The 22,483-nt window shown below is 43.8% G+C and overlaps 1 protein-coding gene across 9 annotated transcripts in view; it reads left to right on the top strand.

Moving 5' to 3' along the window:
• The window catches only part of ERBB4 (erb-b2 receptor tyrosine kinase 4), a 617,927-nt gene that overhangs the window by 595,115 nt on the left and 329 nt on the right, over positions 1 to 22,483 (top strand). For 3 of the 9 annotated variants that reach the window (XR_010606397.1, XR_010606402.1, XR_010606400.1), the window contains 4 exons: positions 10,618 to 10,665; positions 11,656 to 11,947; positions 14,192 to 17,534; positions 19,351 to 22,483. The exon at positions 19,351 to 22,483 is cut by the window's right edge and continues 329 nt beyond it. Coding sequence is in view for 1 of the 9 variants with exons in the window: in XM_065638016.1 (XP_065494088.1) it covers positions 10,618 to 10,665; positions 11,656 to 11,947; positions 14,192 to 14,628 (777 nt within the window). In the remaining 8 variants the exon portion in view is untranslated. Of the gene's footprint in view, positions 1 to 10,617; positions 10,666 to 11,655; positions 11,948 to 14,191 lie in introns of all 9 variants that reach the window. The other 6 variants (XR_010606401.1, XR_010606404.1, XR_010606403.1 and 3 more) reach the window with 4 other exon arrangements.

A 22,483-nucleotide genomic window follows, 5' to 3' on the forward strand; every position in this document is an offset into this window, starting at 1 on the left:
TTATTTTCCGTTGTCTAGAGATACTCTAGAAATATGGAGTTTTAGAAGCTCTGTGCTTCTGAGAGATAAGCTGAATCCTCGGCAATGTTTCCATGAGCACAGGACCCCAGCTAGTGCTCGAGTGTCCTACATTCAGAGCTGTTAGATGATTCATTCAGGTATTTGTAACAAGTACTGTCCTGTGTGCACAGAGATAATACTAATACAGAAGGCACTCTGTGTGTCTCATGATGCTTTTTGCTCTAAATCCTTGGCTAATTCCTGCTGAAAACTGTCTATACTGTTTATTACTTGCTGATACTGTCCTTGTAATTTTATTCCATATCCTGTATATCATGGAAGCACCTGCCAACCCTGCAATTAAATATCAAGCTATTTTTCTCAGGGATGTCTAATTCGTATGTCCAGGGAGACTATTTTACTTGGCTAAAGCAGCCTCTGGAACGCCAAAAGCCGGGTTTCGGTTTCCTGAGTAGCATCTGTTGTGCCGTTGCAGCAGTCCTGTCTGGCGTTGGTTCTGGTGGTGTTTCATGGCTGAACATCTGTATATGTCTGCATATAAAAAGATAACTTCTCGCCTGGTTTCTCTCTGGCATTATCTTTATGATTAATTTGTTCTGGTTTCTAAATTTGAAAGGTAGCCATTTTCAAATCACAAATTACAAAGGAGATGGTTGTTAGTGGTTTTCAAATGTGTTTCACATCAGCATGGTGAATGGCATCTTTCCTTCCAAAGCTTATAATGTACAACAGAGACTACTCACTCAGTGGGATTGCTACCAGATTGAAGTGATTTTTATTAGATTTTTAAATAACAGGGCAGAATTTCTTAGGCACCTGCAGTGTTCCAGTGGTAGAAGATCAGATCTGAGGTCTAATATGACCTCCTACACATCCTGAAATACAGCAGACTTGGAAGGTGGGGGACTGTAAGCACTGCCGTCCTCAGTTACAGCTGGAAGGAGGGATTTTGGAGAGCAGTCAGAATTTGGGGGACCCTTCCCAGTGTGTGAGCACAGCTGAGCTAGTGCAAGAAGTACTGTCGCTGCAAGCGGGGAGAGCCAGCAGTTGGGTACAGCATCCTTTCCTCGTGGCAAAGAAGGCAGCAGGAAAGTGTCATGATTTGTCCGTGGTTCTCCTTGTGTCCAGGGCTATAGCAGCAATCAGTGCTTTCCTGGTTCCCATTTCTTTTTCTGTAAGAAAAGGCAGTTAAGTGTTCCTGCCCAAGCTCTCAAGCTAGTTATTTTTCCAGGTGTGTCCTGGCCACGTGAGGCTGATGGCAGTAAAACTTCTTCAGAAGTCAACAGATAATTTGTGTGAAGAGATATCCAGGCTAGATGGGGCCCTGCAAGCATTTTGTCTAACCTTCTGGCATAACGTAGGCCAGTCTCCTGTTTCTTAATTTCGGCATCAAGTACAAGAAATTCTGTTTGAGGTAGTGTTTGTCTTTTAGAAAGATTGTCTTGATTGTATCAGGTGGGATGGAAAATACATCACAGGGTAGAAAAGACTCACTGGGCAGTTAATGCTGACTCTTTAGCAGGGTTTGGATCCTATTTCTATCTGCTGCCTGCCCGGTTTTGTGCTCAGTTAAGGAGCTGCCAGTTATCAGAAATCCCTTCTACTTAAGGGGCTGAGTAGAATAGTACCATTTGTATGTGTTTGTTGTTAAAGGACAACACTGATGTCTCTCTTTCATTTGGTTTATTTGTGGTGTTTGCTACCCCTCTGCTTCTGCAATATCTTCCCCAAAATAGTATGACCAAATATTTCCTCAAATTTGATGCTTATTACTACAGTCTGTCAGGTTGTGGACTTACTTATTTCTATCCCTTGTCTTTAATTCCTTCTCCTTAGAAGGTGATCAGAAACTTTCTGAAAACTTAGTAGTAATTTTTTTTTTTACTTTCTACTTGACTCTGTTACTTCCTAATCAAGTGTTGCAATGAAATCTCTGGTGCCAGAACAGACGAACTTGTAAATTAGCTGGACATTGTATCAAAGAGTTTTGTAACATTTCCGAAGATTACGTTGTCACTAACTCTGTATTAGCTCTCTTGCTTCCTGAAAAACTGCTTGATTAGTTAGGAAAGGTTGTATTAATACATTCTGTGTGTCTTTCATTAAATACTACATTTTATGTATTTTCCTAGTGGAGTCTAGGCAACATTGTACCGGATAATGCAGTTGCTGCCATCAAACCTTTAGAGTCATTCTGGAAGTCCCACCAAGCTCTCTTTCAAGATCTCAAATTCCCATTCTCTGCTTCTTTAAGTTTTAATGACATCCTGGTGGTAGGGGGCTCCTGTCTGCTGCTCTGCCTTTTACATGACGCACTTCTCAGTAGCTGTTGTGTTTTGTTGGTGTCTAGTTGACCATCACAAATATTTTACCTCCTGTAACTTTTTTTCTTCTGGGAAATTCTTTTGTGTCTATTTCTAGTCTTTGTTGGAAATGGAGGTAGCACAAGGCCATCTTTGTCCATGAAAAGCAGGAGGTGAACCCAGAATGATACCAGTCAGCCTAATTTCAGGACTCGGAGTGAATGAAGTAGGAAGAATAAACATGCAAATATACACTGTAAAATACATTAGATGAAAAATTATTTCAGCCTTAATAATTTACATGAAAAAGGAAAGCTTCTTGCAAAATATGTATATTCAGAATATGAGTATTTAAATACCTTTTCAAAATGTGCTAAGTTTACCAGAGGAAAAAAGATGAAAATTCATATGGAGGACTCAAAGAGAATAGGTGATGCCTGGCTCTTCACAGAGAATTCTTTGAAAGTGCTTTATGGCAATTAGTCTCTGCTTTGCGACTGGCCTGGCTGAAATCAGTGGTGTTTCTCAAGGAGTAAGACCTTCTCAGCCTGACTACATTATCAGGACCAACTTGCCAAATTGCCTCATGGTTTTGCAGATCAAGTGCCTTAAAACAGGAATTTTTTAATGCATTAGCTGTTCTCTGTCACGTTTAGGCTCCTGAATTCAGACACAAACATTTAGAGTCAGACTTTCTGAAGGTGTTGGATGGCATCTTGGTTTCTACAAATTGAATATTAATATATAGTTAATTACAGATCACTAGCTCACAGTAGTTCCTGGTGAGACCTACTGCAAGTTAACGCTCAGTGGTATCGGTGGAAGAGTCTGTAGCTGTATATTGCTTCAATGCATGACATGTAAATGTATTGAGTTTTAATATAAACTGGTTTAAAATCAGGCAGCATCTGCTTTATCCATGAATAGCTGCTCACTGTGTTAACAGTCAAGAGGGCTCACAGCTGATCCGTTTTCTTTTCTCTACTGAAAAGAAGTCAATAGATATAAAGAGAGTAAGTAATAAATATTTCTACACTGCACTGATGAGGCATTCTTGGAAAACAGCAAGCTAAACAACTCTACATAATTCGGTAGATGGAAAAGTGGACTAAGAGTCAGGAAATAATTATGGGAGAAAATTTTCCTTCAGTGACTAGATTTGAAACAAATTGTTAGTAAAAACCCGTCCGTTTCTGAGGAATCATATTTGTGATTTTCTTAAAAGAATAAAAGTACCTGAACATACAAGGGGCCGTGATTTAGAAATGCACCTGGCAGGGCTCCAAAGAGTTGTCACTTAAACACCCATATGCCCGGGACGGCCAAGGCTCACGAGCTGGAGGGTCCTGTCCACAGTGTGCCCTGGCAATGGGACTCCTGTGACAGTGCTTCGAGCGTAAGGTGGCAGGAGGACTCTGAAGCGTCCTGTGCCAAATACTGTACTTTCTAAACATACATGCAATGTGGATAAATGCCAGCACAGCCGAAAATGCCCTCTGTTAGCCAGAGTAAAGAATCTGTCTGTCTTATTAAATGCTGTGGTAGGGGAGAGGAAAAAAAAAATCTACAAGCTATAAAAAGACTCACCAAAAGGTGCGGTGGGGAGAAGTGGGAGAAGGCACAGATGAAGTTTAGATTTAGAATGTTAAAAAATGATTATTTTATCCAAATCAGCTGGATGGTTATTTCTTTTAGTGTATTATTGCCACCAGAACCTCAGCCCTGCTCTAAATCAACTCAGCATTTCATCAAGAAGCCTATTCTTTGCTATAAGAGACCAAGAGTGCACAATTATGGGTTTCTTTTCCCCCTTGCATAATAAAATTGGGAGATTATCATCAAGTTTCTATTCAGATTTTAGGAAGGCTTTTTTATTTTATTTTTAAAACCCATCTTTGTCTGTAAGAGCTCCCTGTTCAGGCCAGCATGCTGTAATGATTACTGCTGTAAAGGCTTCAGTGGAGATGTGCTCTATTTCATTCTCAATGAGGGTTGATGGCATTTTGAGAGGCTCAGAATATCCTTTGATTACTGTATAAAACAGACGGGGGAAGATGGCAATGCAGTGTGCAGCATAGGAGGGGGCTGCTGCTCCGAGTGTTGCTCATCAACTTTCTTTTGTGCCTTTTTTTTTTTTTTTTTTTTTTTCCCTTACCATGTCACAGTCACAAATCATGATCATGTTGTGGTTTTCGTCCCATTCCCCATCCTTTTCCTGTTTTGGGATTTGAAACTCAAGGTTTGTACAGAAAAGGAGCTGCTGCTGTTCCCCTGGTTTGGACAGATGCTCCAGCATACGAGCAGGAGGAGCGCCTTGACCCGTCTCTCCCCCAGGGAATTGTTAGAGGAGCCAGGAAACGGTGTGTTGTCTCTTCCAAACTGTGAGGTGTTGGCCCAGTGTTAGAAGGTGCCGTTTACTGTAAAACGTCTTGGAGAGTGTATTAAAAAAGGAGTGACAGAAAGCTATTCATGGGTGACAGGAATGGTATGGGAGCAAGAGAGATTGAAAGGGAAAGGCAGACACGTGCAAGCTGAATCTCTTCCTTCGCTCCTGCCTGTTTGACACTCATGGTGTGTTAATACAAAATAATAGGGAAAAGAAATTCTTGCATCTTCAGTCTTGTGTCACGCTTAGATCAAATTTCATATTGTGCCAGCTGAAGTCTGTTTGCCAGCCGTTGTGGAGGGTGGAAGGATGAAGGTATCCAAGGTCTGGAGGACAGGGGGAGCATTTGATGCCATACAGCAGGAGAATGCTTCTATTCCCAGCCCAGGTATAGGAGATGAGTCTATGGAAAAGCATTTCACCTACGTTTCCCTGTCAGCGTGCCTGGGTACTGAATTTTGTGCCCATATTGTGCATCTCTTACCCGGTTATTTTCATCGGTCACCTCATAATCTATGACTCCTCTACTTGGTGAAGTGCTAGACTGAAAATGTATGGTGTGTGTCTGGTATTTTCCAGTAACAGCACAGGAGATATTCTTTGTAATATTTAGGTATGTCGTTTCCTTTACCACTATGCCAAGATTGTTAGGCATGTTTTGTTTGTGATGTATGCCATTTAGTGTTCACAGTCCAGACTAAATTACTCCTTGAAGACTGTATTCAGGTTTGGGCATCCCACTGGGTATGGCCTGCTCTAAAAGACTTGATTAGTCTGAAAACAGACAGCTGTTTGGAGAGAAAATTCTACAAGAGAATGTTTAAATGACCTATCTGAAGCTATGAAGTAAGTCAGTACTAACACAAACCCAGGTCAGCAGTGAAACATCCATACTGATTTTGAACAAATCGTGGGATGTCTTAACCCCATCGTACTGCCAGGATGTGGCTGGGCACATCTAGATGATACAGACACCCTGTGTAAGGTCAGGCTGCCTGCAAATCTTACTTCTGTTCTGAGAAACAGCGACCAGAAAAATCTTATGTAGAGAAAAGACTTATTCCTTGTTTATTCTATTTATATTTTTTTCTCTCACTGATCTAAACTGGATGTTTTGTGTCTCAATAGTGGAAGAAGCAGTCACCAGAGACTGGAGCAAACACTTTAGCTAACGCAGGATGGTGCTTATGTTCTTTTCTATACTTGTATATCAACATTCAAGTTAAAATGTTTACACACTTTCTGAGAAAGGGTAATGCTGGAAAAGGGACAGGCACTTCATAATTTCCGATAAAGATTCATCAATCTCCAATGGAACCTTATAGCCATTGAATTAAGGGCATTGTAAATTCTTGCATAGCTCCTGTCTGCAACCTGTGTATTTTATTCCTACCTTTTATTTTCGTTGTTGAACGATAGACTCCCCTTTGTTCTTACTGGATATAAATGTATGTCCTGTTTTGCTACATTAACTCAGGTGGGCCACATCGCTGTTTGTGTACCTGAAATAGGTAAGACACACACACATGTACCCCAAACCAGTTTCAGAGGACATACATCTCCAGTATGCTGTGAATGTTTTTCTGTGTGCTGAAATGATGCAGGGTACCAGCAATGACCTGTACCTAGGGCCAAGCCATGACACTTGGCAGTGATGCTAACAGGAACTTTTCTTCCTAGTCCTAGAGGAAAGCGCCCAGTGGGGAATGGAGTTTTCTGAAGTAGGCCTAGGAGTTCAAGCTGAACAGAAGAGAGAGCATGAGCAATGCCAGACTTGTGTCAGGAGCTGTGAGCTGTAGGGACAGACATGGTTTAACTGTAATGGCCCAGGGGGGTGTTTGATCCTGTCTTTTTATATATGGCCCTACTCTGAGCACGGACTAGGACCAGAAATTTCCAGAGGTCTGCAAAGCCTTCTAGCTATTACTATACAAACAGCATTTCATTTCTATTTAACATTGCACAGCTCTGTCATGGTATATGTTTTTTCTTCCTTTTGATTTCCATCTCAGACACGTTTGCTGTGGGCTCTCTGAAGCGGGGCAGAGCAGGCTGTTAGCTCTGTGGTCAGAGGAAAGCAGGACTGCTGCTGAGCAGAGGTGGCTGCTCTCCTGGGGTGGCCTTTCCTATTTGAATTTCAGTTCAGATCAGTTGTAAATACCAGGCTACTCCCTTGAAATGTAGCTGGAGTTTGCTCAGGGCTGGTGGGACAGCTCTGTGTTGTGTACTCTGCCTGCAGCCCCACCAGAGCATCCCAAATGTATTATTCAGATCCACTTGCATAAATCAGCTGTCCTTCTTCCTACAGAACTGCTGAAATCTTGGTGCTTGCAGCAAGATCTGCTCAGCCTGGTATGTTAGGAGGCTGTAGTTTGGTTACTCAAGCGTGGGCACTGACTTGGTTTTGAATCAGGTAAACAGTCTCTAGGGGAAGGAGGATAGTGAGCTATTTCTGGGGACACATGGCCCAGGACCAAACCAAGTGTTGTAGAGCTTGATCAAAACAGATAACCACTGAGTTGCCTGAAGCACAGACCATGAGATGCCCCTGAACAGGACGTATGAGGAGCATCCCAGTGAGAAGGTGGGAGTGGTTTACTTCTGCTTTGTGGTTTGTTACTTTTTGGGTATGAGAGCAGAAGTAGAGTGAAAGGGAATTGGGTTTTCATGTGAGTAGGAGCAGTATCAGAGTGGGTTCAAATGTCTGTATGTGTGTGTACATTGATGTTGGCAGAGCCTTATCTTTAGTAAACAAAAGGCTTTCAGTCCTGTGAGCTTAGCAGCCTGCTTAAGAACAACAGTAATAATTATGCAAACCTGTCAAATGTTCATGCACGTCTTGGTGGGTGACAAGAAAAATAAACTCTGCAGCAGCAAGGATGTTGTTAGGAGGCTGTGCTAGCAAGCAAAGCATGGGGGTACCGGATCATGCTGTAAAACATTTATTTGTTTTCTATTTGGTGGTAGTCCTGTACCGCCCAGTGTCCCACAGCAGCATCACATCACTGAGTACCTTCAGCCTTTTTCCCACTTGGAATCTGCTGTGGGTGCAGCTTTGAAGGCAGCTGTGGTCACCGTGGGGCTGGTGTGGGATGAGCTACAGCACAGGCCAGGGAGGAACAGCTCTGGGTGCCATAATCCAGGAATGATGCTGGACTCAAATGAAAAGAGACAAGACAGATGCATATTCACACAACTGCATAAATATGAGCGGCAGGGCCCAGCAAGGCTTTGATTCCATTACAGTTTAACATGCAGCCAGAAAATATTACGTCGCTGCTATAAAGGAGGAGATATTTACCTTTGGGAGATTTTAGAAGCAAGGAATTGGAAAATGAAATTAATGAAGAGAAAGCAATAACACAAGCCAATACTCACAAAAGTGTTATTTACCTGTCTTTTATCAAGGCTCTTCTTACACAAACATTAGTGGTCGTAATAGCTGATATGTCACTGGTATTTAATAGCAACAAGGCCTCTAAAAAGGCTTTAGAGGACATTTGTTTGTTTTTTATCTTTTCTCCCTGATGCCATGTTTATGCCTAAAATTTAATCGTGTAGTAGAAAGAATGAGATCTTGGGCATCTCTGGTTAGGGCTGCTCATGGCCAGTTAAAAAGATGAGGCTCCTTCTGGGGGATGCTTAGAGTGTAGAGGTCGATCGATATGTGCACTCCAGAGCTAATGGATATAACGCATATCACACTAGCAAAAGGGGGTGATTAGTGATTCATCTTCGGGGTTTTTTATTATGTGAGTTGAGATTTTTTTTTTTAAGTAGGCTTACACAGTGAGGTCTTTGAGCAACCAGCCTATGAAGTCTCTGTCCATCTCAACCAGCTAGAGATGGTCAGAATGTCAGGATCAGAAATCCAAAAACCTAGATCTTCTCAGTACAGGAACATCAGCTCTTTTTTTCAAGACAGCATTTAAGATGACAAAAACAACAACCAAAAAAAAAAAAAAAAAAAAGAATCAACAAAGTAAACTAGGTTACAAATACAAATCGAGCTATTTAAGTTTTACATGATAAGGTCCAAATGTATTTTCCGCTCACAGTGTGATTCATTTCCCGACCAATAGGAGTTGGCTGTGGCTTTCAGTACTTATCTTGGAAGCCTACAAAATGATGACATCACATTACAATTAGCAGGCAATTTAAAGACATTTAAACAATTATGTCATATTTTCAGCCCAACTAATTTGCACCGCAGCTGTTTTCTTTGCCTCCTTTTTGGTTTTGGAACAGTGGCCACAGGGTATTAGCTCATGGGAGAAAACAGTAAAGAATTATAAAAGTGTGCGGGCACCAGAGGTTTTGAGAAAAACTGGGCTGTAAGGTTCTGTGTTAAGGGTGTTGCAAGGTAGCTAAAGGGAGGCATGAAGAAAATACCATTACCATGATCTTAGTTGGCAGGTCACTGACTGGGAAGGGTCTTGTCAGCAAAAATTGCCGTAAATGCATTAATGCTAGCCCATTCTCTCTTGACGTCTGGGGATAGGACTGTTCTAAGGAGGCCTGTTATTATGTTGTTATAGTTGCATAGTACCCATTTAAATGTTAGAGTCATGGCCAAGAAGATCTAAAGATAGGACAGTGGGTTTAGCCTTTGATGATGAGAGTGGAGTAAAGTACGCCTATGGACAGATAACGTGTCCATCCTAGAACAAGATTTTTTTTTTAGGTTACTGATCACCTAGACATCTACTGGCAGAGAAATATAGCCCTGTGTACTGAAGCCAAGCCCATTGACAAAAAACTTACTTTTCTAAGTTACCTTCAAGAGGTCACTGTGGGCTGTGAACTAAAAGTAGTTCAAGACAGCTCTCCCCTTATTAATTTAGAATCAATGAACCTCAAGTTGAAATTCATGGTAGTGCCTCTCTGAAAATAGGAGGATGTAAATTAAAGGTGTGTAATATAGCACAGCGTAGTATGGAACAGAAAAGGAACAGTTACAGTCACTGGTTTAGTGTCTGTGAAAAGCAGACAGCAGCGAACTCCGCTCCCCTGCATGTCCCACTAGCACAGTATTGCTACAGCTCTTTTCACTCTCACGCAATCCGGAGGCTTAAACCCAAAACATTCCTTTATAAAGTAAGATACTTGACTGTGACCATCATCTCCATCCTGATGTTTTGGCAAGAAGCCTGTAAGGGAAGGGTTGACTGTCGTACATCCAGTTGTTACTATGTGATGATATATGTCATCTTTTATTTTCATTTTGGTATGTTTCTTGGTGCGGATATGTTTTTGAAACAATCTGCGTGGATACTGTGATGTACAGCCTCCAGACTTCTCGGTAAAACCCCTAAGCCTATGATACAGGGCTAATGTTAGAAGGGTGGTACATGTTGAGAACAGGATCACGGCATGCTGGAATCTTGAAATCCAGGAGCCGCTGTGCTATTTGGGTTTACCAAAGCCTAGGGCCTGTTTTTCCTTTGATAATTAAGTTAGCTGTGACAGTCTAATGACAGTCCTGCACCCTCCTGGTTATCCCTCTCCTGCTCTGTCCCTGGGAACAGAAGTCTTGGCTTGGGGCTCAGTGCTTTCTGTGCTTCTCCTGCGCTGTGTTTCCTCTGAAGTTGAGTGCACCATTCATCATTCTTTCTGTATGATCTGCCTTTCCAAAACTTCGACACGAGACATTTGCAGGATATACAGGTGTCGGCAGGTGCCCTTACCCAGCCAGAGGAGCTCAGTAGCCCTCCCTAAGGCTGGTGAGGCACACGGCTTGTTGACGTTGGTGAGACGTTTGCCATGATTGAATTCTTTGAATTTTGGATTCAGTTAGGAAATCCGATATGCATGTTTCTCCCCATTAGATCATACAGTTCATGTGACTTGTTTCGTTCATGTGACCTCTTATTACGTATCCATCATTCCATTTTTCTTTCCTATTAGAGTGAAATTGGACACAGCCCTCCTCCTGCCTACACCCCTATGTCAGGAGTAAGTATTTCACATTCAACCTTCATCCTTTAGGTTTTCCTCCTTCCTTCACTACGTATTTTCTGTTTCAAACCTCCTTTTCCTACATAAATGGCCCAAAAGCCAACAGTGAATGTAGTGTGTATGTAAGCAATCAAATGGTCAGGATCTCTACACTCACTCTGGATTCATGTGCAAGGTCTATGGACCCACATGCAAAATTCTGCCAACTGCCAGCTTTTCTTGAAAAATCATTTAGGTAACAGGCTTGTATGAATCTGTACATTTTTTACTTCGTATTTGTAGGTCATGGTGTCTAAATTTCCTTCCACACCCTTGCTGACAGGCAAAATGGTAGGTTGAGTTGAGGCACCAATAGCAACACGGTTCACCAGCCTGAAATGCACTACCTGATGGAATTACACAGTGTTTGGGTGACTGCAAGGTTGTCACTGCAGGACGCCCTAGAAGGAGTTCCTCCAGGAACTAGGTTCAGAGGTGATAATGTCCTCTATCCCCAGTCCGCTTTGCAGAAGGAGGTTTCCCTAACATGAGATTTAACGGTTTTGTTCCAAAATTAGGGGAGATTGCCAAAATAATAGAAGATACTGTGTTTGCCTCTTGCAGCTATGTATATCCAACCTCCACACGTCTACATAGGAGACAAGCTTTCCTGCCACATTTCCAGGCCTATTTCCAGACCCACGCAGCCAGTTTGCTTCCCTGCTCCCCTTGCCGCACGCATGGTGTCTCTCTGGGAGGGGAAGCTCGCTCAGAACCACCGGGCAGATGGATGCTTTGCCGGTCCACAACAGAGCCTGTGCTGCTGCCGATCCCGCAACACTGGAAATGCAGTAATCTGTAGGATGGAGAAATTTTCTCCTGCCCGGTGAAATGCGTCCTTGAGCGAGTGTGGCAGGAAAAGCACAGGAGCCACAGAGATGACTTGCTGTTGGATCTTCTTTCCCTTCAGAGCCTCCTTTCCCATGCTGCCTTTTTCTTTTTCAACAGAACCAGTTTGTGTACAGAGATGGTGGCTACGCTGCAGAAGTGCCGATGCCGTACAGAGCTCCTGGCTGCATAATACCTGAAGCCACAGTTGCTCAAGGGGCCACAGCAGAGATCTTTGAAGACACTTGCTGTAATGGCACACTACGAAAACAAGTGACGACGCTGGCAAAAGAGGACAGCAGCACCCAGAGGTACAGTGCTGATCCCACCGTCTTCATACCTGAGCGGGTCGTCCGGGGAGAGCTGGATGAGGACGGGTACATGACGCCGATGCGAGACAAGCCTAAAACAGGTAAGAAATTGTCTTTCCAGAGAAGCTCCTGGTCTAGTCTGACTTCATTCTCTCTTTTTCTACATCAGCAGCTTTTCACCAAAAATGGCTTTATTGAGCAACCCAGCCAGGTTGAAACATTTTGGCTAGGTTAATATTTCTTTGCATGAGGATTGATTTTTATTTACTTAATTTTCTACTAAGAAAACCTCAAATGCACCAATATGTCAAGTTTGGTGATTCCTCCTTTTCTTTCTGGGAAATAAGAAGAGAGAGGAATGAAAACAACCCAAACCCCCTTCTTATCCAAACACAAATCTTCAGTGATTTCCAAGAAAAGGATCTATCTTTGGCCATAGTGTCCACTTTGCTTGTTTATTGATCTTCTTCATCTTCATGGCATTGTGCTTGGTAAATGTCACATTGAACATATCACAGAGCAGATACACACAGTTGGCATTTTATACCCAAGAGAAGTTTAGGACTGAAAGAACAAGATGTGCTTCAGAGAGACCATCACTGCAAGGTGAAGTTTGCTTCTATCTGTGCCAGCTCAGAGTGCTACGCTTCCCAGTTTGCCGTCATTTGTTTCTTCCTTTTTAAATAGTGACAGCAGTCATTTAGATGTGAGGGGGTGTGTCATTAGTAATTTGCTTCCAAACCTTTGCATTAGCTTTAAAGAAATTGATTAATGCAAATGTAAATGCCAAGTAACTACTGAGTTTGCTTCAAAATTACCCTTTGTGTTATGTGGTGGAAATGGAGGGAGTCCCGGGGTTTGGCCCACAGCAGCAGTGATTTTGGGAGTGCACTCGTGGCCCTACACTTCACAACCACCCTTGCAATAGGAGATTTGATGCTGTGAGTTTGCTTCAGTGTGAGCCCATGCGTATCTTCACATGCAGGTTCACCCTGGGGAGCCTCAGAGTTCTACAGGAACTTCACAGGTGCCACCTGAGCCCTCAGGGATGCGGTAGTAGCAGCTCAGGAGAAGGCACCTCTTTCCAGTCTCCCTGGACACAGGCACGTGGATGTCACAGTGTGGCCACAACTCTCAGTGCTCTCTGTCAGCTGGGGGCTTCGAATCCAAGCACTGCTTGGTTGTCGTCGCTGAAAAAAGTGAATCTCTCACAGTGCTTTTGGTATGGGCACATGTACCTGTTCCTCCTCTTAGATTCAGCAAAGTTTTAGCTGTGTGGTCAAAGGTACTTGCGAAGTCTTGATCTTTTACATTTAATAGTTTTGTCCCTGTCCTGGATAAAAACAGAGCTGAAGTGAGGGCCATACAGAGAGGGGCCTGTTTCTTTGAAAGGCAGAAGTGGGTTTGAACTGATCATTTCCAGCCTTGGATGAACTGGATGCTTTTAACTATCTTGCCGCAATGGTCCCACCACCAGTTCCTTCTGTCCCTGGCCCACCTCCACGCCATTGCCTTTGCAGCCCGCTCGCAGTGTCAGTGACCTCCCTCCTGCCCAGGCTGATGGGCTTTCTAGTTTGCAGCAAGACCTTTTTACACACGGGGCAAGGCAGGACATGACACTCAACACATCCATTGCCCTGTGGCTCAGTTGCCTGTGTGTGACCATGGGCGAGACCTTACTAAGCATGCCTTTTTAACCTAGGACAGTCAATCTCTTTATGTTTCTCTTCTCTCCCCACCCCCTGTATAGTTTTCCATGAAAGCATTGAAACCTTTCCACACTTCAGCTACAATTTTTCATGGTGTTAATCCACAGAAAGTGATTTGAAGCAACTGTAGCCTGCTCCAAGTCCTGTTTTGGACCTGATGTAAGACTCTCTTGTACCCTTTCCAGGGCTCATTTGAATCATTTTTTTCATTATGCTTCAAGGCCCTTTGTCCTTCAGGGATGGAAGGTTTTTAATCAGGCAAATTGTTCTGTTAGAAATGAAGCTGTCTTAGAAGTTAGCCCTTGGGGATGGTGTTTGTGCAGAGGCTCAGCTAAGATTTCTATAGAGCTTTCTGGATGGAAAGACTGCAGAGCAGGGAGTTTGACTGATATGTCCAAGGTTGCACAGAGAGTCAGCAGCAGAGGCAGAAGTTACTTGACGTGCTTGGCTCTGTCGATGATACGCAGAGGAAAACCAGGATCAAGCAAGGCACACAGACTGTGGCTCCAGCTTTTCTGGAATGAGTGGCTGGGGTGGAAGGATGCACAAGCCCCAGTACTGCTTCTGGCACAGCCTGGTGGTAATACAGCTGGATTACTCCCTCTCTTTGCTGATTTATTTTTAATCTTTCCTTAGATTACCTAAACCCAGTGGAAGAGAACCCATTTGTTTCCCGACGAAAGAATGGTGATCTCCAAGCTGTGGACAACCCAGAGTATCACAACGCTCCAAACGGGCAGCCCAAAGCAGAGGATGAGTACGTGAATGAGCCGTTGTACCTCAACACTTTTGCAAACACCTTGGAAAATGCCGAGTACCTGAAGAACAATTTGCCGGAGAAAGCCAAGAAGGCCTTTGACAACCCAGACTACTGGAATCACAGCCTGCCCCCACGAAGCACCCTCCAGCACCCGGACTACCTGCAAGAGTACAGCACAAAATACTTTTACAAACAGAACGGACGGATCCGGCCCATTGTGGCAGAGAATCCTGAATACCTCTCCGAGTTCTCCCTGAAGCCCGGCACTGTGCTGCCCCCGCCGCCCTACAGACACCGAAATACGGTGGTGTAGTGACCGCGGTCTTACAGAAGTGGAAAGGCAACCCCTTCTAGCTGCCTCGCTCTTTCTCTCTCTCCTTTTCTCTCTCTTCTCCCTCCCTCCCTTTCTTTCTCCCATGAGCTTCCTCTTCTTGCCAGTTCACTCATTTTTGATATTTCCAAGTGAATGGATGTCTTGGAGTCATTTGCAGATTGGGTTGGGAACCTGGAAAGAAGGAAGGAAAGAGACTGAAAGAAGGTGTGTACAACCTGGCGTTTCTCACTTTCCGCAGATCCGGAGGGTCGGACAGTCAGAGAAGCCGGACAGCAGCAGGAGAGGCTGGTGGCAGTGTTGCCTGTGTTGGAGCGAGTTCTCAGTGATTCAAGCCAGACGTGGTAGGGAAAGCCACAGAGAGGCTGTTTTCTTTCAGCAGGAACTGATGAGAGTCTGTACAGCATTCCTGGAAATCTCAATGCAGTTTCCATTAGGGGGAAAAAATGGACAATTTTTATATCATGTGTGATAGCATAGTAATTGAGATTGAGAATCCAATTTCTTTCTCTAACACTTTCTATCCCAGCGACTGAAAATGACTAACCTGGCTTTTCGTAATCGTTCAGATCTTCATCGTGGCTTTCCAAGAAATGATGATGTGACTCTATTGTACAGCTAAACCCTTTTTCTGAGCCACACCATGATTTTGTGCCAATTCCTAACCACAGAGACTCCAGCTCAGAACTGGTACATGACATGACCATTTTTGTATATGTGCCAACTTTAAACGCAAAAACCCTTTCAGAAAAGAGTAACAAAACCACACCTCTAATATGTTCTTTTTGAACCTAAAAGGCCAAGAAACCAAGATTTGTATGCAAACAGCTTTGCTTTCCCGTTTTACACCTGCTGATTATAGATACATAGGAAGACCCAAACAAATTCTTCCCTCTTTTTCTTCTTCGTGATCATGAAGGGAGTTGGGGATGCTGTCAGGCAACACTGAGGACAAGATGGAGAACTGGAGTGCTTGATATGGGTCATGAAGTCTACTGTTCTGTGGGGTGGTGGTGGGAAGGGTCCTTTAAACTGGAAGACACACACTGGACTGGAGAAAATGCACGTAGTGGTTCACTGGAAAGATAGTTTGCACTTAAGCTCTGATTTTATTTGAACTATTTTCTGGATTTTGAATGAAGCAATATGGAAGTGACCAGCAAAATACAAAATAATAATTTTAAATTTAAAAAAAAAAAATTATATGTAAAGGTTGACTGTGGAAATGCCAAAATGAAGCAAATCAAGTCTTTGGAACAATGTCTACCAGTTCTGAGAGGCCATTGCATCGACTGCTTCAGAGGATACAGTGACAGAGCAACCAGCTCTTGCTGCTGCCGTGTGAAGGACAGCACAGCAAGCCCTGACAGGGATCGGAGGAGACAAGTGTCTTGCTCTGGCTTGCAGCACAGGATGGAACACTTTTTTTCTAAAAGGAGGATTACTCTGGCATAGAAGACGGTACATATGAGGTTGGAGAAGTCAAAATGCGCATGGCTCACAGAAGCTTTCAGTCAAATGTAAATAAGTATGAGTCAGTGTCCTTGCACTTAGTTCTGCTTTCATCAAGCTCAGTTTTTAGGTAGACACCCCCATCTCACCCCCTGGCCTGCTCCTCTTTGGAAATATCTTTCAGCCAGAGTTCTGGACGTTTTTAGCAACCTGAAGCAGATGGAGCTGGGAAGGGCCAGAGACACTGATAGTTTGCTCCTGACACGCCAAGACCCATGTGTGTGAGAACATTTGCATACCTAGTTCCCACCAAAAATCCTAAGGAACTATTAAGTACCTTTGAAGATCTGCCTGTGTCTCTATCCATCACGGCTTTTAAACAGGAAGAAACAACACCCGATGGATGGCAATCTTAGGTGGTACAACAGTATTTCAGTTTATGCGCTTCAGTACTGTTAAAGTTGAGATATTTGGGGTGATGGCAATGAAACCAGCAACGACCAGTGTTCTGGAAATGGCCTCAAGCTCCTCCAGAATCCTGCCATCTGAACAGCTTGCCACCTTTAATCATAGGGAAGTAAGGAAAGAAGTAAGAAACACATGGTAGTCACCCAAATCATGGTAGGTAGGGATCAGCCTGACAAAGGTATGAAGAGATTTCAAACCTGGGTTGGGTGTTACATTTGTAGATGGGAGGCAGATTGTGTATGATCACAAGGTCAAAGTTGGTTCAGCCAACAGCCTGTTTCTGCATCAGCTGTGTTGAGGCCGGCATGAACCAGCTGCGGGGCGGATATTAAACCTGTAAACTGAGTATGTAGCTGAAGAGTCTGAAAACAGCAGGAACAAGTACAGATCTTTGAAGGTATTACAAGATGTTGGGTCAAGTGGTACCAAGGTGGTCTCTGGTGGCTGCACAAAGTGACCAGCAGACCACTAAAATGGGAAAGATGGTTACAAAAATACCATGCCTTGCCTCTTGCTGGTCCCGTCTGTAACTCCTCATGACCTTGGTAGGAGACAGAAGAGGACATTGGGCAGGGGCTGGAGATGCAGGGGTGTTGTGAGGCCCTGGAGAGCACACTCCAGGGAAGGTTCGCCAGCAGTAGTGCTCGCAGGGCGTCGTCTGAAGCACAGGCAAAGCTCTGCCAGGTTGGGATGCAACTGCCGAGCTGCCCGAGGACAACGACCGGCACGGGATTGTGGCTGACCTGTTTCAGCGCAGAAGCAGCTCAGGTTCCGTAGGTAGGTGGAGAAAGGGGTTGATTTGTCCCTGAACAAGTCTCATATCAGAGTAACTCCTAATGGAGAAAAAATTAAATCCTAGTACAGCTTATGTGTTCGAATTCACGGAGGTGCACTCAAAGGCTCCTGGGCAGAAGCACACACAGCTCGACCCGCGTGGGATGGGGCTGGGATGTAGCTGCTGACGGAAGGTGAGGCCAGTTTGTTTCTCTGATAATTAAGTAGTACCGGTGTTGCAAACAAGCTTGTCCATAATCAAAATGTAAATAATTGTGGTTTTTAACAACTTAACACTTCATTTCTTACAAAACTTGAATTATTTATTCATTTTGTTGACTGTGGGTGTGACAATATATATTTCAGTAGTGTGTAAATGCAGAGGTTCCTTGGAGCGAGGCAGCGTGAAGGCCGGAGCAGAAGCTGCCCTGGGCTGGGCTGTGCTGGCTGTGCGGTGACTAGAGAGGGCAAACAAGGGGGCAATGGGCACAGTCGTGATGGTGGAAAACTCAACAACTGCAGCCTCATAAATGTCTGGGTTTTTGTTTGGTTTCGGTTTTTGTTTTGTTTGTTTGTGGGGGGTTTTTTTGCGTTTTGGTTGGTTGGTTTGATTTTTAGGGGGAAGTGTTTGTTTTGTAGGGGGTTTTTTTGTTTGGTTTGGTTTTTGTTTTTCCCTGAGCTTCTGGTTTGTGTTGAATTTGCCGAAAACGGTCCTTACGTTTCCCGCACTGCCAGCAGGTGACGTTTGTTCTGCCCGTGGTGCTGGGCACCTGGGTGACCGGTTGCTTCTCCCCAGAAAGAATCGCAGTCTTGCGAACACAGCCCGTAATGCACGCATTCCCCCTGGAAGAGTGGTGCTGCTCAGCTACTTTGACAGGTTTTTGTTTCTTGGACAAACAAAGTTTAACCATGGTTAAAGAAAAAAAAAGGAGAACTAAGGGCAGAACTGTTTGGCTGCTTTAATCTGATCAACAGAAATACCTGGCTGGTCCTAACTCACGTATTTGCCTTAGTGGGTGTCAGCTGCTGGCTTGATGAAGGGAAGGCAGGCAAATGTACATGGCAAAATCATGGCAAATATTCAACTGATTATGTTGTGAAAGATGGGGGTCAGGCTTTTTAATGAATAGTCACAGATTTGGGGAAAAAAAAATAAAATAAACAACTAAACACCCAGGTATTTTCACACAAACTACATTTTGTCAGCACAAAGCAATAGGTGAGAGCATCAGCAGAAGTGTTTTGTCTGGCTGTAATTAATTTTCTGGTTCTACTATGGTATCTGTACACAGCACTGTCAGGTTTTATGGGTTTTATAATGCGGTCTCCTATGTGTAAATGTGTTCCTTTCCCTGTGCAACTGAAAAGCAGTGACTAACTTTTCTAGAGCAGATACCTGAGCGTGTATCGGCCATTGTCCAAGGCACAAAGCAACGTGCTAAATGAAAGAGAACAACAGCTTATTTTTTCCTAATCTCTTTCAGTGACACTTGTCTTAGATGTTATTATCTACCCGAGGGTTATTTCACACAGATGGGGATGCTGGATCCGATTGACTTACTGTAACATAATTGACTGAAACCAACTATTCTTTCTTCAGCTCTTTTCAAGTTTTTTTGCAAAATAGCCAGGAGGGATTCTTACATGGCCGCTCGCTCAGATGCAGCAGAGTATTTACAGCCTGCTTTTAAGCAGGTCATCTCGCACAGGTAGCAAGCAATGGAAATAAATCTGAGCGAGTATCAGCAGTAGGAGCCACCGTGTGGGTCTGTTTCAGGTACCTTAAGCTCAGCCCAGAAATCCTTTGCACAGAGAAAGGTTGTGTTAACCCTGCTTTGTACCACTCATTTGGTAGAAAATGCATTTCTCGACTGCAGTACTTGTATGGAATGATCTCTTTTCATTTATTTCTGGGGATTGGAACTGGATGATCTTTAATCACAAAACGGTTTGGGTTGGAAAGGACTTTAATGGGGAAATACCTTTCCCTTGCCGTCCCGCGGCGGGCAGGCTGTGCGTGAAGAGTGCCAGGGCAGGGCAGCCTGTGCACGCACCACCGCCCCGGTACCTGTTCGCACTGAAGATTTGAGAGGGAGTTACAGGGGAGCGTTTCTACCCACCCTCAGCCACCACTGTTCCCAGCCTAGAAGCAGAGAAAATGGCAACTCAAAGAAGAGCTTGCCCCTGACTTTCTGTGGATCCACTCTTTCCATCACTATAGAGCGAGCTGGGCAGGACAACAGAAAGCACGAGCTGTGAGGTAAGTCAGCCTAGAAATACACCTTGAGGTTGGGGTCTTTTTGAGGATGGAGCTATATGGGAAACTTAGGTATTAAATTAAAAAATATGTTTTTTCCGGTGGGGATCTGTGTAGGTGTTCTGCATCATGGTGGCAGCTAAAGGCATTAAGGGATTATTCGAGCTCCATTGTACCACCTGGGAGATGAGGCTTTGGCCCAACTCAGAATTAGGCATGGATTTTTTTTTTTTCCCCTCAGTTTGCACAACTGGAGTATCAGGGCTTCCACCCCTATTTCCCAGTCACATTTCGAAACTGTTTGCTCAGGTAGGTATTCACCTGCTTTGAAGGCTGTTTAGGTTGAGTGTGCGTGGTGCAGCAGAGGTTTTTGCCCAAATCAGAGCTGCACTTCTGGTTTTCAGTCACATCTTTGGCTCTTACAGAGCACCTCAAAGGGGACAGTACCATCACCTTGAGTTCACTTCGGCAGGTAGTTTTTAGACAGTGGTGTTGCGGTTACATGAAGACTGTCATGTTCATTTCTAGCTCTGTCACTTGCAATATTCTCATTCCTGTGGATCTTAGACCTCTGCTGCTGACACAACAGCTCATCTATTGTTATATAAAAGCTTTGATTTGGATTTAATTGGTTTTTAGAAAGCCAAGGCTGGGCAGGGTGGGTTTGATTGGCTGCAATATGCACACTCCATCACGTGCGAAGAGCGGCTGGTCATCCCTCATGGCAGCCTCTGTGCAGGGTTTCTGTATTTGTAAGATTCCCTCTCAGTTTTATTTCCTGGCTCTTGCTAAGTGTTACACAGGGAGAAAAGGTCACTGTTGCAAATGGGGCTTTCAAATTGGGAAAAAAACAACAGAAATAAAGATTTGTGGTTAGAAGTACCACTGTAAAATGTCCAAAAATCACATCTCCACCTTGGGTTTAATTGTATTTTTAGCAGTGGGTAATATTCCTGTACCGTTGAGTGGATTGTGATGCTGTTATGCTGGTAGGCTCATTGCTCTTGGGAAAATGACTGACAGGTCATTTCAGGGGCAGCTGGTGGGTGTTCAGGTCTGACCAATGGTGGCAGGACTTGCTTCAACTGCAGCCAGAGTTGCTTCCACCCAAGGCATCTTCCAGCTGGGGTCTGTGCAGATAAGCCAGGAAAAGATATGAGGGGGAAACCTAAGGACATTGTCCCGATTAGGAAATGAGGAGTCAAAGCTGCTTTTTTTTTTTTTTCCCCCCTTTTTTTATGATTTAATTTTGAGAAAGCGCTTTGTGGACCTTGGTAGAGAGGGGTTTTAAGGGAGCTCTGTAAGGTGTTACGCAGGGTAATTATTTCCCAGTCCTTCTCCCCTCCCTAAGTAAAAAAGCCATGAAATTGTGCTCCAGATGTGTTGTGGATGAAACCACCAGGGCAAAGGTATGTCCCACGTAGCACCATCTCGCTGGTGGCCCGGGTGTGACCAGGGTGCCCATCAGCGCGCTTTGCCAGCATGTTTGTCTCCGCGGCGCCACCAGCCCTGTGCCCTGCCCAACCTTTGAGCCCTCCAAGGGAGAAAACACTGTATTGTCCATAGCACTCCGAAGACTAAACCCTTTTGGGATAACCACAGTAATAAACTGTGAATGGTATTTTATAAGTAAGTGTAGATATGTATGCTGTTCTTTTGAGGTAAGGTACTATGACATATGTAGCATAAACTGGTACTGCTGTTAAATGGGTCGATAATTAACTGAGCAGCTGTGTAAGGGGTAGCTAACTTTGAATGCACCAAACCACCCTTTCTTTGGAGACAGGGACTGAAGGGAGTTGCTGGGTACTTGTCTTTTTATGGTGAGGTATGTTAAGAGGAAAATGCAGGTCAATGAAAACACATAACTTTTTATAGCATTTTATTGTTGGAAATTGGTACATATTCAATACATTATTCACTGTGGTTTTAATCTCTTTTTTGCCCAGTTTTTGCAATTTCCCCAACATCATAAGCCAGAATTTCTAAAGCGGCAGCAGCCCTACTGTGCGAGGGGAGGGAAGGGGAAAAAGCAGTCTTTTTCTGAAAACAGAGATATCCAAAATATATTTCCTGACCTGGCACTCTTGAACTATTGACTTTTTTTCTTTCTGATGGGGCTCAGACTCCCAGGCCCGGAGGATGGCATTACTGTCCCCTCACCATCCAAAGCCGAGCCCCGGCCGCGAGGTGACGCAGGACTAGCACTGAACTCCTGCGAGATGCTCTGCGACCAGGGAAGTGGGCGAGAGGCAGAGATGGGGACAGTCTGGGTTGTAGCCAACTCGCCTTGTTCTCAAAGTGCAAAGGAAAAAAAAACCAACAATACTTCTGCCTTATGAAGTACCTTTAGAAGAAGAGAAACATCGGCATGTTGGGGAAGATGCTAATTTCTTGCGAAGTGATGCATTCAGAGTTAGCTGCCTTTCTGAAATAAAAAAAAAAAAATAACAAAAACTACTGTATGTTACTTTGAAAATGTGAATAGTATTTTTATAGCTTGTTAAAGACACAGCTAGTTGCATTTGTAAATAAGGATAATGTTTCTTTTATTTTCCTTGTGGACACCATTATTTGGAACATAATTGTCCTTAGAGTTGATTTGTATATAGGTAATTTGCTTGTGATTTAAGCCGCTCCTCCCCTTTTCTTTTTCTTCCTTCCCACCCTCTGGTTTTGGTTAGAAGTACCATTTTTGGCATTCTGTGTGATTCTGTGTTTTAGCACTATTGTGGTGTGTTCAGACTTTCTGCACTTGCTTACACAGTAGGGTATGCCAATTGTATGTGGTGTAATGTTACTTTAACCTTTCGTTTCTCATATTTTAGCTATCGAGAATTATGCACTGTTAAAATACTGACCTGGGTTAATATTAGGTACATATTT

The sequence above is a fragment of the Caloenas nicobarica genome, chromosome 6 (genome assembly GCF_036013445.1).
Source record: "Caloenas nicobarica isolate bCalNic1 chromosome 6, bCalNic1.hap1, whole genome shotgun sequence".
NCBI lineage: Eukaryota > Metazoa > Chordata > Aves > Columbiformes > Columbidae > Caloenas > Caloenas nicobarica.